This window comes from Artemia sp. Qi Xiang Cuo, chromosome 8, assembly GCF_049724085.1.
Source record: "Artemia sp. Qi Xiang Cuo chromosome 8, ASM4972408v1, whole genome shotgun sequence".
NCBI lineage: Eukaryota > Metazoa > Arthropoda > Branchiopoda > Anostraca > Artemiidae > Artemia > Artemia sp. Qi Xiang Cuo.
Genome location: NC_142801.1, coordinates 41,690,657 through 41,711,542, shown reverse-complemented (window position 1 = coordinate 41,711,542; position 20,886 = coordinate 41,690,657). Strand labels below are relative to the sequence as shown.

General features: G+C 36.2%; 1 protein-coding gene across 1 annotated transcript in view; it reads left to right on the top strand.

The window, feature by feature from the left end:
* Ipp (inositol polyphosphate 1-phosphatase) overlaps positions 1-20,886 on the top strand; it is a 128,906-nt gene that overhangs the window by 89,022 nt on the left and 18,998 nt on the right. The window contains exon 4 of the mRNA XM_089092968.1: positions 3,705-3,876. Within this exon, the coding sequence (XP_088949094.1) occupies positions 3,705-3,876 (172 nt within the window). The remainder of the gene's footprint in view (positions 1-3,704; positions 3,877-20,886) is intronic.

The window sequence follows — 20,886 nt, the reverse complement described above, 5'->3', positions numbered from 1 at the left end:
GTCCCAATACAAGTCCTATTGCATACCATCGGATTATATTGAAAAAATTCCAAGAGTTAACAATACCCTAATCATTGTTAATAGCAGTCCATCGACTTTGAAGACAGGCCATTGGCTATACATCTTTCAAACAGCGAAGAATATTGAATTTTTTTATCCTCTTGGCCTATCATATAAATTCTACACTCCATACATCAGCAACTTTATTGAAAGCAGTGGGAAAACTATTATTCAAAATGAGATTTGAAATGAGAATTCAAAGGAGAGTACAGGATTTAACGACTAAGACATGTGGCTTTCATGCTCTAATCTTTTTCATGTTCAGATGTCGCGGCTAGACTTACTAGTAGTGTCTAGAAGTCTACCTGTACTCTCCTGAATTGAATGACTTTTTGGAGGAAAATTTGATTACAAACGGATTTCAAATTGATTTAAGTGCACTAAGAAGAAACTGATTCCAAAGTATGTTTGAGATTGCTTGTTAATAAATATAATGTATGTACATGATAAAAACTACTTTTCTACTCTTTAGATTTGATCTTCTACTAGGTATAGGTATTTGTCGAGAACAACTAATGCAGGTAGATATCTGAATGCACAGCATACTGATCCTGATGTGCTGCAATGTCAGGGTCACATTTTCTACTGTAGAGTGTAACTTCACTCTTGTCATATATCTTTGTATAGTCAATGATACTATTCTCATTCATTTTATATAATTCGTATGTTCCAATTTGCTTATTTGAAACAATGTCACAAAAAGTGTCCTCAAGTGGCGAATCACATTCTCTAACAACCGAAAAAAATCAGTGGGCTAATAATCATAGTAGCTATTGTCTTCACAACGATGACGTAGAAACCAAATTCTTTTGATGCTCCAACAGTTGAATCGTTGACCCGGCTCCTCCTCCCAAAACAATCTAAAACCACGACGATACCCATCTCTTAGCAGTAAACTAAAGTCACGCTTAGGATTCTTTCCAATCATACCAGGATATGTATTCTCATATTGATTACATTTATCATAGTTGCAATTGGAGCATAGGTGCCCTCTAGGGTGAGAGTCACACACCCCTTCAAGACAGGAATTACAACCTTTAATTTGTACAGCACATCCTCTATGCAATTTACACGGGTTGCATAATCTGCACTTTTCATCATACTCATCAATCATTGTACAATTCTCACATGATGACCAGCTGCCCAGTGTGTAAATGCATAGCGGACATTTATGGAACATTTTTTCATGTGTTGACACTCTCACTGCCACAATGAACTGAGCTACCAACAACAAATTGAGTGGGATAGAGAGAGAGAGAGAGAGAGGAGTAAATCATCCTTGAACCCCATCTTTCTCATGAGAAAAAAGTCCTAAATTTCTAAACTAGTGTTTAAAAGCATATCCACAATATCATTTTGCTGTGTCGTGATTAATATGTCAATAAATTGTGCAAATGCCGTTGGTCCACGATGTAAAAGCTTCATGCAATAGTCTAATGACGGAGAATCAGTTTTTATTATATCGACAAGCATTCCCCGAGAAAATATCTTCCTTTGAATAGACAGTTCTAGAAAATCATCATCTAGAATCAAACATTTTTCCATAAACACAAGATTCCCCATGATTCGATCTTTCTCAAATCTATCCATTTTTTAGAGTCCTGACACTCTCACAACAAACTTCAGACTAACCAGATTTTTTTTTCTACTCTAAAAATATACGCTAGTCTACTATAGAAAGAAAAATATCTTTGATTTAGAAACAGTTTTATTGAGCATAATTACAACAATAATAATCACTGATTCAATTTGTTTTCATCAATATATTTCACTAGTGCATATAATGCTGCCTGAAGCCTATTTATATGCACAATATTCAGTTTCGCAGCAAAACATAACTGCTCCTCCATTTTAAATTTGCTCAATGATATTACATATCTAGTATACATATCATCCCATTCAAGGCATATTCTACAGCCTCCTGTTATTTCCACAGCCACGTTTGTTACTCGTATATCTTTGCTGCTGCCGGCTCCACCATCAACCTCCAATAGTATAAATGCTCCACTCATTTTCTCTACTAATATCGTCTCAAATAAACTATTCTCTCTTAATTCAATTCTCTTACTAATATGAATTGCAATGAAAATCACTCCTTTTATTTGAACCCAATTACCAATCAAGTTATCGTATATGGAGTAACCTCCGCTCTCTCTGATTTGCCCTAAAAAATGGGTGAAGCCTCAAAAACCAGTCTGGTTGCATTATACAATCTCAATTATACTTTCAAAACGTGTTTGATCACTTTATAGGTATATAATATAAAAGGATTGGTCGCTTTATACTATCTATCGTGAAACCTTTGTATAACTTACTACTGGACCATAGCAGCCAAAACTAAAAACACGTTAAAAAACAGGGTAGTGAGAAAAAACCGCCATTTGTAGCTGATTCAGAATAATAATTATTATATCCATTCGTCTTTATAGTAAAATGTCATCGAAAACCGCTCAGAAATGGCGTCTAATCGAAGCGAAAAATACACCATTGGAAACACCATTGCTGAACACACTAAACAAGCAACTTACAGTTTCCTGGCTTAAACGCCAAGAATAATCATTCCTTTTTTTTCCTTTTTTTCTGCTTCATTACATCATGATAAACAAATTTAAAAGACATTGATATCTTTCTTACAGGCAGTGTGCGCTGACGTCATCAGCAAGTTTACTACATTTACAATAGCCTTTTAATCCGTCTCTTCACGCTTTTATGAATGGTTCATATGGTAATTGATTAGTTACAAAAGGCATCCGCATCATGTCAGAAAATTGTTTCCCTTGTCATATTACTTGGAAGGGGGTTGTTTAAAAGATTCTTCGATTGATATTATTTTCTCGATTTCTTACAAGACAAGTATTACCGCTAGACCAGCAATGTTTCGAGTTTCGATTTAAAGCGAAAATAATTCAAAAGTTTAGATGATGCATATAGGGAATTTTATATGGGAATTTTATGTAAACTTGTATATATAGGTATAACATCTTGGCCGTCGTCAAGGGATTATTATTATTCCTTCCCTAGTTTAACCACATTATGAATAATGTCACCAGTTTAAGAAAATATTGGGGGACAGGCCGGCAGGGCAAGGGTTTTCTGCCTTTTTATGAAGATACATAAAAGTTGTATCCGAGCATGGGAATTGTATGTAAATGATGTATGTAAAGGTACAAATCTTGGTTGTTGCCACGGGCTTATTGCTACTTATTCCTCATTTTAAGCACATTATAAATGATAGCGCCAATTCACAAAAATATACGGGGGGGGGGGGGCAAGAGGTTTCTGCTTCTTTTATGAAGATGCAATAAAGGCATTTTGCAAAATCTAGAGGGGGTAGCTCTGTTCGTTTTTTTTTTATAATGAAAATTCCAAAAAAGTGTTTTGAAAAGTTATATTTGATAACTAACTTTACCCTTCCCCCCATTGGCGCTTCTGGTTACAAATATAAGATAATCGTCAAAAAAGACAGAACTACTCTTATATAACTTGTTCTATGTATTTTCTGCAACACGAGATTGTATTCTGTCTTCTTCGCACACTGCATACCATTAAAGACTCTAGATTTTGTGTCACAAAGAGGGTTGAGCGGGAAAATTCTGGTAAAAAAATAGGTTACTGAGTTATAAACTAAAATTTTAATTTTTCAGACGGAACAAATGAATATGTTCAAGGATCTGAGGGGATTCCTTCTCAAGTTCCAGGTGCTTACCGTAGTGGCTTACCTTGCGTCACAATTTTGATTGGCGTATTTTCCACAGTCACTCATGAGCCACTAATTGGCGTAGTCGATCAGCCATTCATTGGAACAGCTGAAGATGGGTAAGTGAGTCTATCATAGGCAGCACAAGTGATGCCTAAATAAAGAGCGAAGTGGGCTCTTTGAATTAATTCTATTTCACCAAGACATTTTGTATAGAATTAGTTGTCGTAGAAACATCGGAGGGGGCTCATTCGATTGGAAATTAAACGTTCTAGTATCCTTTTTAAGAGTAAAAAGTGATTGGAGGGCAAACAGCCCATCCACGCCCCATTATTCTCTAAAATACAACCAATCAAATGTTTAAGATAGCCATTTGTTCAGCATAGTTGAAAGGTCCAATAACTGCTAATACAACAGCTACTATAGTTACTACTACTGCTACGGCTAAAGTTATTATCATGAAACTTTCAAGGATTGTTGACGGGGGTGTAGGACTAAATCAAAACACACTGCGGATGCAGGTAATCAAATGGGTGCATCAACAATATCTGAGAAACGGCTCAGACTACTAAGTTGAAACTATCAGGGCATGTTGAGGGGATGTTGAACTAACTAAAAAGGCACTATATGAGCACTACTACTGCTACTACTAGAAATGTTGCTACAGCTATCATTACTACTACTAGGCCCACTACTCCCACTACTCTTTCTACTACTACTGCTACTATGACTGCTGTTTTTGCTAATGCTAAGGGTATTAGGTAGCACCTTCAGGGAATGGTGAGGGCGGCGTTGAGCTAAATCATAACACACTGTGTGCAAACAAGTTATCAAAAAGGCGTATCAGCAATATCTAAGGAACGTCATAAGTTTAGTTGAAGCTTTCAGAGCATTTTGAGGGGATTTCAAACTAAATCAAAACCACATTTTGCACAAGCAGGTTATCAAAAGGGTGTACCAGCTATATCCCAGGTACACCTAAGGGCATTAAGCTAAAAATTGGAGGACCATTAGTATTACTACTACCTTTGCTACTATTTCTACTTTTACCACTTCTACTATTTAACCAAATCAAAATAGTTTTAAGTTAAGATGACTAAGAGGGGATATCTTAGGACTGAATAATCTATACCGGTTTAGTACATTTTCAAACTGTTCTGTCCATCTCTCTTTGTCTCTTTCCTCATCAGTAATTGCGGCCCCGTTCCTACCTTAGACAAGTCTAGATTGACTAATCGCTCTCAATTTATTGACATGTCACTACAATATTTTATTATTATGCCGTCTTGCTGCATCTTTCAGATCCTCGGCAATTTTATCCATAGTCTCCACTTCATACCTCCTTAGTTCATATTTTAATGCTGTATCCACTTTTTTTTACATTCCTCTTATTTTCATATAATCCATCACTCATATAATTCTTGTACAAGCCCCTTCTCTCTATTAAACATAAAGCATGTTCACTAACATTCCTAGCTGCGTCCCTAACTTTCTTTCCTAAGACACTATCAGCAATTTCACAAATTATATTCCTTGAATTATTCCATCCGTCTCCTACATTGTCAAATTTTAAACTCTCGAGTTTAGTATTCAACTGTTCCTGGAAAGTTTGTCCTAAATTTTCATCCTGGAATATACCAACGTCCTAACTTCCCGAAAGGTAGCTACCCTTCCAAAATTTCTGCTTTAAATTAACCCTAGCTGCTACTAGATGGTTATCTTTACTTTAAAGATCAATAAAAGCGCTTATATTTACCCAATTATCTTGTATTGATCCTGCCAGTCTTCGGTTTGCAATAACACAATTCACAAGGTTAGTTGTCTTGCTATCACTTGAATACCATGTTAACTTATGGGTTACTCTATGACCAAATGCTGTATTGGTTATAACTAGATTGTTATACCTACGAAAGTGCAGCAGTCTGTAGCCATTACTGTTTTTCTTTCCTACATTAAATTTACTTAGGCTAGGATAACATCTATCCCTGTTTCCACTGACCAGGACATTAAAATCTCCTAAAAAACACCACATTTCTACCTGGGACCTGTCTATTTGTTCCTGTAGCTGTAAGTAAAATTCCTCTGAGTCAAAGCTATCTCCGTCAATTGGCTCTATACGGGCATATACTGCTATAACTGATACTCTACTCTTTTTAGTCATAAAGTGATCGGTTAGTATTCTATTACTAATATCCTCCCAGCCTAAACAAGACTTAGAAGCTTCCTTATTCATCATGAGCCCTACTCCCTGTCTCTGTACCCCATTCTTCCTGCCTGACTAAATATTTTTTTATCACTTAAGTTCATGTTTCCTATCCCTCGGATATGAGTTTCTGAAGCTCATAATGACTCCAGTTTAAAGCGTTTGGATTCGTCAGTCAAAATGTTGATACGATGGTTATTTTTAACGTCGTAACATTCCAAGCTGCAATTTTTATATTCTCTAAATCATTTCATAAAAAGAAATTCCTGAAATAATTTAGCAATTTTTATATTCCCAGGAAAAGAAATGGTCCTGGAAACTAGTACAGGGACCAGCAAATATTCTCAGGTGCTGGCTTAAGCAGGCTTCAAACCAGACAGGAAGAAATTCCTGGGAGCTCCAGTATGAATGGAGGCTTTGTGCAATCCTGGACCCTTCTTGGTCACAACATGGTTTTCAGCACTTGGCGATGCTCTTCTATCAACAAAAGCCTAAAATCCTGCACAGACAATAGCAAGCATATTACCTCCGACTCATTATATATTCATGCCTACAAATATTATGCTACTACAGGAGAGCAACCCGAAAACGCCCGCCGAAACAGACCAAGCCTAGAATAATTATCCACTAATCAGAATCCCATGCGAACACTTAGTCGTTTACTAGGCTGAGAAGGTTTGCAACTCACGGGACGTGTGCACAAACTGGGGGACCCTGCTGAGTGTATATTCGAGGGGCCTTCTTCCTCCCTCTGGTTCGTTCTTTGATGTATCCAGCTAAGAAAAAGTCACAGGTTCCTGTGTGTTTTTCCTGTGTGTAATATAAAATCATAATATTAATAAAATCGCTTGACTTATGCTATAGGTAGCATTTTGTACACCAATTGAAGATACGCAAAAGTAATTTACAGAAAAGGAACAGCATCAATAGAAAAGGAGTTGTAATAATAAGAAAGTTGTAGCATAAAAGTAGTTATATTAATATAAATAAAGTAGTATTAATATAAAAGATGTGAATTAATGTAAAATAAATCACCATCATATTCAGAATGTCAGAAAACTCTACTGGTGAGGCCTCGAGCACATATATCCAAAATGTGAAATTTTGAATTTTTTTTTCCGGAAGTAAGATCAAGGATTGAGTTTTTTGTATGTTCTTACAAAGGAACCATTGAAAAAATAACAGTTACAGCAGGATAGGGCTCGATCTTAACTAGGGTGCTCCTAGGAGTGGGGGGGGGGGGCCGTGAAGCATTAATGTTCTTTGTACTTCCAGTAAACCATACCAATTTTATTACCTAAGGAGCGTTCTAAGGTTATTTAGTTTAAACTCTCAGGGGATATTTAGGGGGATTTTGAATTAAATCAAAAGACATATCTGCAATATCCCAAGAACGACTGAAGGTATGAAGTTGAAACTTTGGGCAATATTGGAGTAAATCCCAAGGCACAATTCGCATCCATGTTGCAAACTACAATATACAAGGAACAGCTAAGAGCAATTAGTTAAAACTTTCAGGGGATGCTGAACTAAATCAAAAGACACTACATAGTACCAGGTTGACAAAGGGGCAGATCTGCAATTTCTCAAGAGCGGTTAAGGGTATAAAGTAGAAAATTTCAGGGGATGCTGAACTGAATAAAAAGACGCTATATGCATTGGAATGGTCAATAGGGTGTCTTATAAATATAACAGGAATTGTCTAAACTTTTAGGGCGAGAAAGAGGGATGTTGAAATCAATAAACAGACACTATATGCATCCAAGCTTTCCAATGGGTGCATATGCAATATCCCACGAATGGCGAGGAATAAAAAGTTTAAACTTTCAGGGGAATTATAAATGCCCTAAAAGTTTCGACTTACGTCCAGGTTGTCAAAAGAGCATATTCTCAATATTTCAAGAACGGCTAAGTGTGTTAGGTTGAAAATTTCAGAGCGCGCTGAGCTAAATCAAAAGGTAGTGTGTGCTACCATATTGCCAAAATGTACATCGTCAATATCGTAGGAACGGCTAAGGGTATTAAGATGAAACTTCCGGGGAAAAGTGAGGGCGCTTTTGAACTACATCACAAGGTACTATATGCATCCAAGTTGTCAAAATGGATATCTCCATATTATTATAGATGACTGAAAATCAAGACATTGAATATTATTGTGGGGGGGGGAGGCAGAAGAGGGTATAGAGGTGTACACAAAATTTCAGGAAATATGGTAAAATTTAAGGTTAGGAGTGCAATTTGAAAAAAAGGACGAAAGGAAGGGTTTTTAATTTTATTGAAGGACGAAGATAGGTATAGGGGTGTACCCAAACGAAATTTACTGTAATATCTCAAAATAGAAAACAGATACAGAATCTTGCGGATATCATATTGTATTATTTATTTCATTAAGATAATAATATAAACCTACCATAATATGAGTATATTCAACATGAACATAGCATAAACAGAGAGTTTACTACTTCTTTATGAGACTGACTACCTACACTAACCCCGTACATGTCCAGGATTCTTTATTGGTGGAGGAGAAGGTGAATCATAGTAATAATTTTGTTTTGAGGGGGGGGATGTCGTAAAAAAAGAATTTTGTTCAGGGAGGGGAGGGTTTTTACTAGGAATCAGTGCTATGGGGCCTCTTCAGAGACACGGTAATTAAATTTATCGAATTTTTAGGTATGTGAGTCTATTTCCCGTACTACCTTGAAATTCTGATGCCCCTTTGGGAGTGTCGTGTGGAAGAATGTTCACTAGCCAATCTGCAAATAAAAAAAAATGTTTACCCTTAAGAAAAAAACGGCTTCAACCTAGTAAAGAGCTAGCCACGGCCCACAGTAATCAGCAGTTTAAAAAGGCGTTTAAAAAAAAAAGCTGTCAAGTGAGGAAGCAAGGGTGACTTTTATTTTGGTTATTTTTAAAAGTGAAAGTTTAATGAGGAAATAAATTTATGAGAATATCAAAAAAGAGCATGAAATCTTTCAATAAAGACTTCGGATTGAAACGAAAGAAAAACCGTTGGATTGACGCTGGCCAAACACTAATATAAAAAAATTACAGTCCCTATCTTGAATTAAATATAAAAACAATGTTTTTTTTAACTTAAAGCAAGGAGCGACATTAAACTTAAAACGAACAGAAACTATTACGTATATGAAAGGGGCTGTCCCCTACATAACGCCTCGCTCTTTACGCTAAAGTTTTTATTGTTTTAAAAAATAAAGTTGTGTGACAGAGTCTAACTTTAGCGTAAGGAGCGAGGCGCTGAGGAGGGAACAGTCCCTTTCATATAACTATGGAATTTTATTTCATAAAATTATGGAATAACTTCTGTTCGTTTTAAGTTTTAATGTCGCTCCTTTCTTTCAGTTAAAAAAAACTTTTTTTTATATTTAATTTCTGAACGTTTTTGAATTAATGCAGCTTTGATTTTGGCTCACCGTGCATGAATAATTAAAATGAAATTTGCATTTTAATTTTACTATTTTTTGGGCTAAATGGCTTTCTCGACATTTTGTTCTGACGTAACTTACTTAACGAACTTCTATATTCGTATGTTTTTATTACGTTTATTAAGGAGTTTGCCCCCTAGTCAATACCTCGCTCTTTACGCTAAAGTTCAAATATTTTTCGAATCACAAACCTCTGTATCACAAAGGCTGGTTAATTTGAATAGATAGTTCTTTTGAAAGTACAAAAAAAACTTTAGCGTAAAGGACGAAGTATTGACTAGGGGGCGAATCCCCTCATATACGTAATAATTACTGTTCTTTTTTAGTTTTAATGTTGTTCCATACTTTCAGTTGAAAAAGCTTATTTTTTAAAATTTAATTTCTGATCGTTCTTTAAATAATGCTGGGAAATCCGGTGCCCCTTCATAGAAATGTCTCTTCCCCCAAGTAAACATGTTTCATGGAAAGATTCTCACCCGTAACCCCCTCCTTCAACCCCCCCCCCCCCCTACCAGAAAAAATCCCTCCTGAAACGTCTGTATACTTCCCATTAACCAATGCTATATGTAAACAATGGGAAAGTTCATAACTTGCAGCCCTTCCCCTGGGAGCTTTGGGGATTGAGTCATCCTCAAAGAAATTTATAAAATTTTTGACTCTGCTGAACATAATGGTTATCTCAAAATTTTGATTGGGTGACTTCGAGAAAAAATGAGCGTGGGAGGGCGCCAAGTTCCCCTCCAATTTTTTTGGTCACTCAAAAATGAGTAGAGGTCTAAGTACCATTTTACGTACGGCCATAGGAATCTCCATGCTATTTGCGTACGGCCATAGGAAAAACATTTCCAAAGCATGTACTTATGGATTTGCTTGCCTTATGTTCCTTGGTGTCTTTCCAGAGCATGTACTTATGGATTTAGGTGGATTATGTTCCCTCCCATGCTATTTTAAGGGCTTATGTTCCCTCCCATGCTATTCTAAGGGATTATGTTCCTTCCTATGCTATACTAATGGATTCTGCTCCCTCCCATGCTACTATAAGGGTTTATGTTCCCTCCCATGCTATTCTAGGAGCTTATGTTCCTTCCTATGCTATTATAAGGGATTATGTTCCCTCCCATGCTATTTTAAGGGTTTCGTTCCCTCCCATGATATTCTAAGGGTTTACTTTCCCTCCCATGCTATTCTAAGGGTTTATGTTCCCTCCCATGCTATTCTAAGGGTTTATTTTCCCTACCATGCTATTCTAAGGGCTTATATTCATTCACATGATATTTTAAGGGCTTATGTTCCTTTCCATGCTATTCTAGGGGCTCATGTTCCTTCCTATGCTATTATAAGGGTTTAGGTTCCTTTTCATGATAGTCCCTGGCCTCATGTTCCCTCACTTGCTATTTTAAGAATTTATGGCCCCTCTAAAGTTGTTCCGAGAGTCAATATTACCTACCATGTTATTATAAGGGTTCACGTTCCATCCTGCTATTCTAAGGGTTTATGTTCCCTTCCATGCTATTCTATAGCACTATGTTCCTTCCATTGTTATTCTATGGCAACTCTGCACCTTTTCAAAGAGAGTGAGTAGCCCCATGCATATAGGTAATACTTCTATGGCAGCTCTACACCTTTTCAAAGAGAGTCAGTCCTCCCTCACACAGTTTGACGCAGACATTTTTTTTTTAAATCGGAAACTAGAGATTGTCAAATTGCGTATTTAGGAATGGTTTTGTAGGGAAAGCTGTCTATCACTCATGTGTTATCCACAGTTCCATTTCTTCAAAAAAAATTTAGACGGGGTTATGAGCGCGCACGTAACCCCGTCTAAAATTTTTTTTTTCATATTTTCCTGAATTAAATTTCTGTATTGTGTATCCTGTCTGTGCGTGTGTCGTCTCAGTGTGTGTGTCATCTCTTTGGGTGTGTCGTCTCAGTGTATGTGTCGTCTCTGTGTGTGTTTTGTCTTTGTGTGTGTGTCGTCTCTGTGTCTGTGTTGTCTCTATGTTTGTGTAGTCTCTATGTGTGTGCGTGTCGTTTCTGTGTGTTTGTCCTCTCTGTGTGTGAGTCGTCTCTTAGTGTCTGTCGTCTCTGTGTGTTTGTGTCTGTCGTCTCTGTGTGTTTGTTCTCTTTGTGTGTGAGTCGGCTCTATGTGTGTGTGTTGTCCCTCTATGTGTATCGTCTCTGTGTGTTTGTCGTCTCTGTGCGTGTGTCTGTGTGCCTCTCTGTGTGTGTTTTGTCTCTATGTGTGTGTTGTCTCTATGTGTGTGCGTGTCGTTTCTGTGTGTTTGTCCTCTCTGTGTGTTTGTCCTCTCTGTGTGTGAGTCGGCTCTATATGTGTGTGTGTGTGTTGTCCCTCTATGGGTATCGTCTATGTGTGTTTGTCGTTTCTGTGCGTGTGTCGTCTCTATGTGCAAGTCGTCACTTTGTGTGTGTCGTCTCTGTGTGTGTGTGTCGTCTCTGTGTGAGTGTCGTCGTGCTCTCTCTCGTGTGTGTGTGTGTCGTCGTCGTCGTGCTGCTGCTGCTGCTGCTGCTGCTGCTGCTGCTGCTGTGTGTGTGTGTGTGTGTGTGTGTGTGTGTGTGTGTGTGTGTGTGTGTGTGTGTGTGTGTGTGTGTGTGTGTGTGTGTGTGTGTGTGTGTGTGTGTGTGTGTGTGTGTGTGTGTGTGTGTGTGTGTGTGTGTGTGTGTGTGTGTGTGTGTGTGTGTGTGTGTGTGTGTGTGTGTGTGTGTGTGTGTGTGTGTGTGTGTGTGTGTGTGTGTGTGTGTGTGTGTGTGTGTGTGTGTGTGTGTGTGTGTGTGTGTGTGTGTGTGTGTGTGTGTGTGTGTGTGTGTGTGTGTGTGTGTGTGTGTGTGTGTGTGTGTGTGTGTGTGTGTGTGTGTGTGTGTGTGTGTGTGTGTGTGTGTGTGTGTGTGTGTGTGTGTGTGTGTGTGTGTGTGTGTGTGTGTGTGTGTGTGTGTGTGTGTGTGTGTGTGTGTGTGTGTGTGTGTGTGTGTGTGTGTGTGTGTGTGTGTGTGTGTGTGTGTGTGTGTGTGTGTGTGTGTGTGTGTGTGTGTGTGTGTGTGTGTGTGTGTGTGTGTGTGTGTGTGTGTGTGTGTGTGTGTGTGTGTGTGTGTGTGTGTGTGTGTGTGTGTGTGTGTGTGTGTGTGTGTGTGTGTGTGTGTGTGTGTGTGTGTGTGTGTGTGTGTGTGTGTGTGTGTGTGTGTGTGTGTGTGTGTGTGTGTGTGTGTGTGTGTGTGTGTGTGTGTGTGTGTGTGTGTGTGTGTGTGTGTGTGTGTGTGTGTGTGTGTGTGTGTGTGTGTGTGTGTGTGTGTGTGTGTGTGTGTGTGTGTGTGTGTGTGTGTGTGTGTGTGTGTGTGTGTGTGTGTGTGTGTGTGTGTGTGTGTGTGTGTGTGTGTGTGTGTGTGTGTGTGTGTGTGTGTGTGTGTGTGTGTGTGTGTGTGTGTGTGTGTGTGTGTGTGTGTGTGTGTGTGTGTGTGTGTGTGTGTGAACATCGATGCTCAAGGTAAAAGTTTGAATCAAACACTTTTAGCATATCGAATATCCTTACTGAAAAACTACTGCATTAAAAAAAAAAAAAAAAATTATAATACGAACTAAATTATTTCATCAGATACGCCAGCACTTATGAACGATCCTTTTGAAATTCTGCTAATAAAATCTATGCTCAAAGTAAAATTTTGAATCAAACACATTTAGGATATCGAGTGTCCTTACTAAAAACTACTGCATTAAAAAAAAATTAAATTTATCATACGACCTAAATTACTTCATCAGATACGCCAGCACTCATAAGCGATCCTTTTGAAATTCTGCTAACAACATCGATGCTCAAGGTAAAAGTTTGAATCAGACACTTTTAGGATATCGAGTGTCCTTACTAAATTTATCATACGACCTAAATTATTTCATCATATATGCCAGCAGTCCTATACTATCCTTTTTAAATTCTTTTAAAAAAATCGATTCTCAAGGTAAAATTTTTAATAATACGCTTTTAGTATATCTAGTGTCATTACTAAAAAAAAACTACTGCATTAAAAAAAAAATTAAATTTATCATTCGACCTAAATTATTTCATCAGATACGCCAGCACTTATGAACGATCCTTTTGAAATTCTGCTAAAAACATCGATGATCAAGGTAAAAGTTTGAATCAAACACTTAAGATGAAGAAATATCTTCAAAGTCAAGGCTATAAGAAAAAAAGTTCTGGATATTTTTGTCAGTTTGTAGTTTACGCAATAATATCAATATCAGTAAGGATTCTATTTGAACTTTCTCCAAGTTGATCAAATTGATCTCTAAAGGGTTCATGATAAAAAATAGTTTGGGACAAGAAAAAAAAACTAAAATTATGTCGTGAAATCATTTTCAACACTCAGAGCAGGGGGACGTTGGGATTCAATCATAGAGAAACATCGAATTTACTTTTTAAATAAAATGTGACTCAAAGACGTTTCGTTATTTTAACTGGCTTGAAATTGCATACAAACGAGCCAATCAGGTGTTATAATCCTTTTGTTTGCTCAAAATTCGACAAAGAAACGACGGTTTGGCTAGTTTTATTTTGCATGATATTTCTAAAGCCAATCAACATGAAGAAATGTCTTCAAAGTCAAGGCTATAAGAAAAAAGTTCTGGATATTTTGTCAGTTTGTAGTTTACGCCCTAATATCAATATCAGTAATGATTGTATTTGAACTTTTTTCAACTTGATTAAATTGGTCTCTAAAGGGTTCATGATAAAAAAAAAATAGCGCACACCATGCTGAATGTGCTTTCAAAAACCCATCTGGTCAAAAACATGTTTGTTATCGTTAATGATTTCCATAGATGTAAGAAAATTATGGAAAATACAATTCTCTGGTTCAAATCTGAAACTTTAGTCTATTTTCGGATCGAAAAATAAAACTGTTTCTATAAAATCTGAGCTAATAAGGGTTTCTGGCCGTAAACTCTAGTTTCTTGTAAGAAAATTATGGAAAATATAATGCAACCGAGTCTCTCAAACCCCTTAAAGCTCTTTTAAAAGATACAAAAACTACTTATTTAACACAAAATTTCGTTTTTAATGGGCACCAAGTAAAGAAAAACCACACGGAATCAGTCAACCGAGTCTCTCAAACCCCCTTAAAGCTCTTTTAAAAGATACAAGAGCTACTTATTTAACACAAAAATTTCGTTTTTAATGGGCACCAAGTAAATAAAAACCACACGGAATCAGGCAACACAGTCTCTCAAACCCCTTAAAGCTCTTTTAACATATACAAAAACTACTGATTTAACGCAAAAACTTCGTTTTTTAATGGGCACCAAATAAAGAAAAACCACACGGAATCAGTCAACCGAGTCTCTCAAACCCCGTAAAGCTCTTTTAAAAGATACAAGAACTACTTATTTAATACAAAAATTTCGTTTTTAATGTTCACGGTTTGGCTAGTTTTATTTTGCATGATATTTCTAAAGCCAATTAAGATGAAGAAATATCTTCAAAGTCAAGGCTATAAGAAAAAAAGTTCTGGATATTTTTGTCAGTTTGCAGTTTACGCACTAATATTTCATATGATGTAAGAAAATTATGGAAAATACAATTCTCTGGTTCAAATCTGAAACTTTAGTCTATTTTCGGATCGAAAAATAAAACTATTTCTATACAATCTGAGCTAATAAGGGTTTTTGGGCGTAAACTCTAGTTTCTTGTAAGAAAATTATGGAAAATACAATGCAACCGAGTCTCTCAAACCCCGTAAAGCTTTTTTAAAAGATACAGGAAGTAATTAATGGACAAAATAATTTTTTATTCAATGGGCACCAATTAAAGAAAAACCACACGGAATGAGGTAACTGAGTCTCTTAAACCCCTTCGTGCTCTGTTAACAGATACAAAATATACATAGTTAACACAAAAATTTCGTTTTTAATGAGCACCAAGTAAAGAAAAACCACACGGAATCAGGCAACAGAGTCTCTCAACACCCGTAAAGCTCTTTTAACAGATACAAGAACTACTTATCTAACACAAAAATTTCGTTTTTAATGGGCACCAAGTAAAGAAAAACCACATGGAATCAGGTAACCGAGTCTCTCAAACCCCTTAAAGCTCTTTTAACAGATACAAAAACTACTTATTTAACACAAAAACTTCGTTTTTAATGGGCACCAAGTAAATAAAAACCACACGGAATCAGTCAACAGAGTCTCTCAAACCCCGTAAAGCTTTTTTAAAAGATACAATAACAACTTATTTAACACAAAAATTGCTTTTTTAATGTGCACCAAGTAAAGAAAAACCCCACGGAATCAGGCAAACGAGTCTCTCAAACCCCGTAAAGATCTTTTAAAAGATGCAAGAACTACTTATTTAACACAAAAATTTTGTTTTTAATGGGCACCAAGTAAAGAAAACCCACACGGAATCAGGCAACCGAGTCTCTCAAGCCCCGTAAAGCTCTTTTAAAAGATGCAAGAGCTACTTATTTAACACAAAATTTTTTTTTTTTAATGGGCACCAAGTAAAAAAAAACCACACGGAATCAGTCAACCGAGTCTCTCAAACCCCGTAAAGTAATTTTAAAGGATACAACAACTACTTATTTAACAAAAAAATTTCTTTTTTATTGGGCACCAACTATAAAAAAACCACACGGAATCAGGCAAAAGAGTCTCTCAATCCCCTTAAAGATCTTTTAACAGATGCAAGAACTACTTTTTTAACACAAAATTTTTTTTTTATTGTGCACCAAGTAAAGAAAAACCACACGGAATCAGGCAACCGAGTCTCTCAAACCCCGTAAAGCTCTTAAAAGATACAAGAACTACTTATTTAATACAAAAATTTCGTTTTTATTGGACACCAAGTAAATAAAAACCACACGGAATCAGGCAACCGAGTCTCTCAAACCCCGTAAAGCTCTTTTAAAGGATACAAGAACTACTTATTTAACACAAAATTTTCATTTTTAATGGGCACCAAGTAAAGAAAAACCACACGGAATCAGGCAAAAGAGTCTCTCAAACCCCGTAAAGTACTTTTAAATGATACAAGAACTACTTATTTAACACACAATTTTCGTTTTTAATGGGCACCAAGTAAAGAAAAACCACACGGAATCAGGCAACAGAGTCTCTCAAACCCCCTCAAGCTCTTTTAAAAGATGCAAGAACTACTTATTTAACACAAAAATTTTGTTTTTTAATCGGCACCAAGTAATGAAAACCACACGGAATCAGTCAACCGATTCTCTCAAACCCCGTAAAGCTCTTTTAAAAGATACAAGAACTACTTATTTAACACAAAAATTTTGTTTTTAATGGGCACCAAGTAAAGAAAAACCACACGGAATCAGGCAACCGAGTCTCTCAAACCCCTTAAAGCTCTTTTAAAAGATGCAAGAAATACTTATTTAACACAAAAATTTTGTTTTAATGGACACCAAGTAAAGAAAAACCACACGGAATCAGGCAACCGAGTCTCTCAAACCCCGTAAAGCTCTTTTAAAAGATACAATAACTACTTATTTAAGACAAAATTTCGATTTTAATGGGCAAGAGTAAAGAAAAACCACATGGAATCAGTCAACAGAGTCTCTCAAACCCCGTAAAGCTATTTTAAAAGATACAAGAACTACTTATTTAACACAAAAATTTCATTTTTAATGGGCACCAAGTAAAGAAAAACCACACGGAATCAGGCAACCAAGTCTCTCAAACCCTGTAAAGCTCTTTTAAAAGATTAAAGAACCACTTATTTAACACAAAAAAGTTGTTTTTAATGGGCACCAAGTAAAGAAAAACCACACGGAATCAGGTAGCCGAGTCTCTCAAATCCAGTAAAGCTCTTAAGCTCTTTTAAAAGATACAAGAACTACTTATTTAACACAAAAATTTCGTTTTTAATGTGCACCAAGTAAATAACAACCACACGGAATCAGGCAATCGAGTCTCTCAAACCCCTTAAAGCTCTTTTAAAAGATGCAAGAACTACTTATTTAACACAAAAATTTTGTTTTTAATGGGCACCAAGTTCAGAAAAACCACACGGAATCAGGCTACAGAGTCTCTCAAAACCCGTAAAGCTCTTTTAACAGATACAAGAACTACTTATCTAACACAAAAATTTCGTTTTTAATGGGCACCAAGTAAAGAAAAACCACATGGAATCAGGTAACCGAGTCTCTCAAACCCCTTAAAGCTCTTTTAACAAATACAAGAACTACTTATTTAACACAAAAACTTCGTTTTAATGGGCACCAAGTAAATAAAAACCACACGGAATCAGTCAACCGAGTCTCTCAAACCCCGTAAAGCTCTTTTAAAAGATAAAAGAACTACTTATTTAATACAAAAGTTTGGTTTTTAATGGGCACCAATTAAAGAAAAACCACACGGAATCAGTCAACCGAGTCTCTCAAACCCCGTAAAGTTCTTTTAAAAGATTCAAGAACTACTTATTTAAAATAAAAATTTTGTTTTTAATGGGCACCAAGTAAAGAAATCCCACACGGAATCAGGCAACCGAGTCTCTCAAGCCCCGTAAAGCTCTTTTAAAAGATGCAAGAACTACATATTTAACACAAAAATTTTGTTTTATAATGGGCACCAAGTAAAAAAAAACCACACGGAATCAGTCAACCGAGTCTCTCAAACCCCGTAAAGTACTTTTAAAGGATACAAGAACTACTTATTTAACACGAAAATTTCGTTTTTAATGGTCACCAAGTAAAGAAAAACCACACGGAATCAGTCAACAGAGTCTCTCAAACCCCGTAAAGCTCTTTTAAAAGATGCAAGAACTACTTATTTAACACAAAAATTTTGTTTTGAATGGGCACCAAGTAAATAAAAACCACACGGAATCAGGCAACCGAGTCTCTCAAGCCCCGTAAAGCTCTTTTAAAAGATGCAAGAACTACTTATTTAACACAAAAATTTTGTTTTTTAATGGGCACCAAGTAAAAAAAACCCACACGGAATCAGTCAACAGAGTCTCTCAAACCCCGTAAAGCTCTTTTAAGAGATACAAGAACTACTTATTTAAGACAAAAATTTCGTTTTTAATGGGCACCAAGTAAAGAAAAATCACGCGGAATCAGGCAACAGAGTCTCTCAAACCCCGAAAAGCTCTTTTAAAAGATACAAGAACTACTTATTTAAGACAAAAGTTTAGTTTTTAGTGGGCACCAAGTAAAGAAAAACCACACGGACTCAGGCAAACGAGTCTCTCAAACCCCGTAAAGTTCTTTTAAAAGATGCAAGAACTACTTATTTAACACAAAAATTTTGTTTTTAATGGGCACCAAGTAAAGAAAACCCACACGGAATCAGGCAACCGAGTCTCTCAAGCCCCTTAAAGCTCTTTTAAAAGATGCAAGAAATACTTATTTAACACAAAATTTTTGTTCTTTTTGGGGAACAACTTAAAAATAACCACACGTAATCAGTCAACCGAGTCTCTCAAACCCCGTAAAGTACTTTTAAAGGATACAAGAACTACTTATGTAAAACAAAAATTTCTTTTTTAATGGACCCCAAGTAAAGAAAAATCACACGGAATCAGGCAACCGAGTCTCTCAAACCCCGTAAAGCTCTTTTAAAAGATGCAAGAACTACTTATTTAACACAAATTTTTTTTTTAATGGGCACCAAGTAAAGAAAAACCACACGGAATCAGGCAACCGAGTCTCTCAAACCCCGTAAAGCTCTTTTAAAAGATACAAGAACTACTTATTTAATACAAAAATTTCGTTTTTAATGTGCACGGTTTGGCTAGTTTTATTTTGCATGATATTTCTAAAGCCAATTAAGATGAAGAAATGTCTTCAAAGTCAAGGCTATAAGAAAAAAAGTTCTGGATATTTTTGTCAGTTTGCAGTTTACGCACTAATATTTCATATGATGTAAGAAAATTATGGAAAATACAATTCTCTGGTTCAAATCTGAAACTTTAGTCTATTTTCGGATCGAAAAATTAAACTATTTCTATACAATCTGAGCTAATAAGGGTATTTGGGCGTAAACTCTAGTTTCTTGTAAGAAAATTATGGAAAATACAATGCAACCGAGTCTCTCAAAATGGGCACCAAGTAAAGAAAAACCACACGGAATCAGGCAACCGAGTCTCTCAAACCCCTTAAAGCTCTTTTAAAAGATACAAAAACTACTTATTTAACACAAAAATTTCGTTTTTAATGGGCACCAAGTTAAGAAAAACCACACGGAATCAGGCAACAGAGTCTCTCAAAACCCGTAAAGCTCTTTTAACAGATACAAGAACTACTTATCTAACACAAAAATTTCGTTTTTAATGGGCACCAAGTAAAGAAAAACCACATGGAATCAGGTAACCGAGTCTCTCAAACCCCTTAAAGCTCTTTTAACAGATACAAAAACTACTTATTTATCAAAAAAACTTCTTTTTTAATGGGCACAAATTAAATAAAAACCACACGGAATCAGTCAACCGAGTCTCTCAAACCCCGTAAAGCTCTTTTAAAAGATCCAAGAACTACTTATTTAACACAAAATTTTCGTTTTTAATGGGCACCAAGTCAAGAAAAACCCCACGGAATCAGGCAAACGAGTCTCTCAAACCCCGTAAAGTTCTTTTAAAAGATTCAATAACTAATTATTTAAAATAAAAATTTAGTTTTTAATGGTCACTAAGTAAATAAAACCCACACGGAAACAGTCAACCGAGTCTCTCAAACCCCTTAAAGCTCTTTCAAAAGATGAAAGAACTACTTATTTAACACAAAATTTTTTTTTTTTAATGGGCACCAAGTAAAAAAAAACCACACGGAATCAGTCAACAGAGTCTCTCAAACCCCGTAAAGCACTTTTAAAAGATACAAGAACTACTTATTTAACACAAAAATTTCGTTTTTAATGGGCACCAAGTAAAAAAAAACCACACGGAATCAGTCAACAGAGTCTCTCAAACCCCGTAAAGCTATTTTAAAAGATGCAAGAAGTAATTATATAAAACTAAAATTTTGTTTTTATTGGTCACCAAGTAAAGAAAAACCACACGAAATCAGGCAACCGAGTCTCTCAAACCCCGTAAAGCTCTTTTAAAAGATAGAAGAACTACTAATTTAATACAAAAATTTAGTTTTAAATGGACAGCAAGTAAAGAAAAGCAACACGGAATCAGGCAACAAAGTCTCTCAAACCCCGTAAAGCTCTTTTAAAAGATACAAGAACTACTTATTTAACACAAAAGTTTCGTTTTTAATGGGCACCAAGTAAAGAAAAACCACACGGAATCAGGCAAACGAGTCTCTCAAACCCCGTAAAGTACTTTTAAATGATTCAAGAACTACTTATTTAAAACAAAAAATTCGTTTATAATGGGCACCAAGTAAAGAAATACCACACGCAATCAGGCAACAGAGTCTCTCAACCCCCGTAAAGCTCTTTTAAAAGATGCAAGAACTACTTATTTAACACAAAAATTTTGTTTTTTAATGGGCACCAAGTAAAAATAACC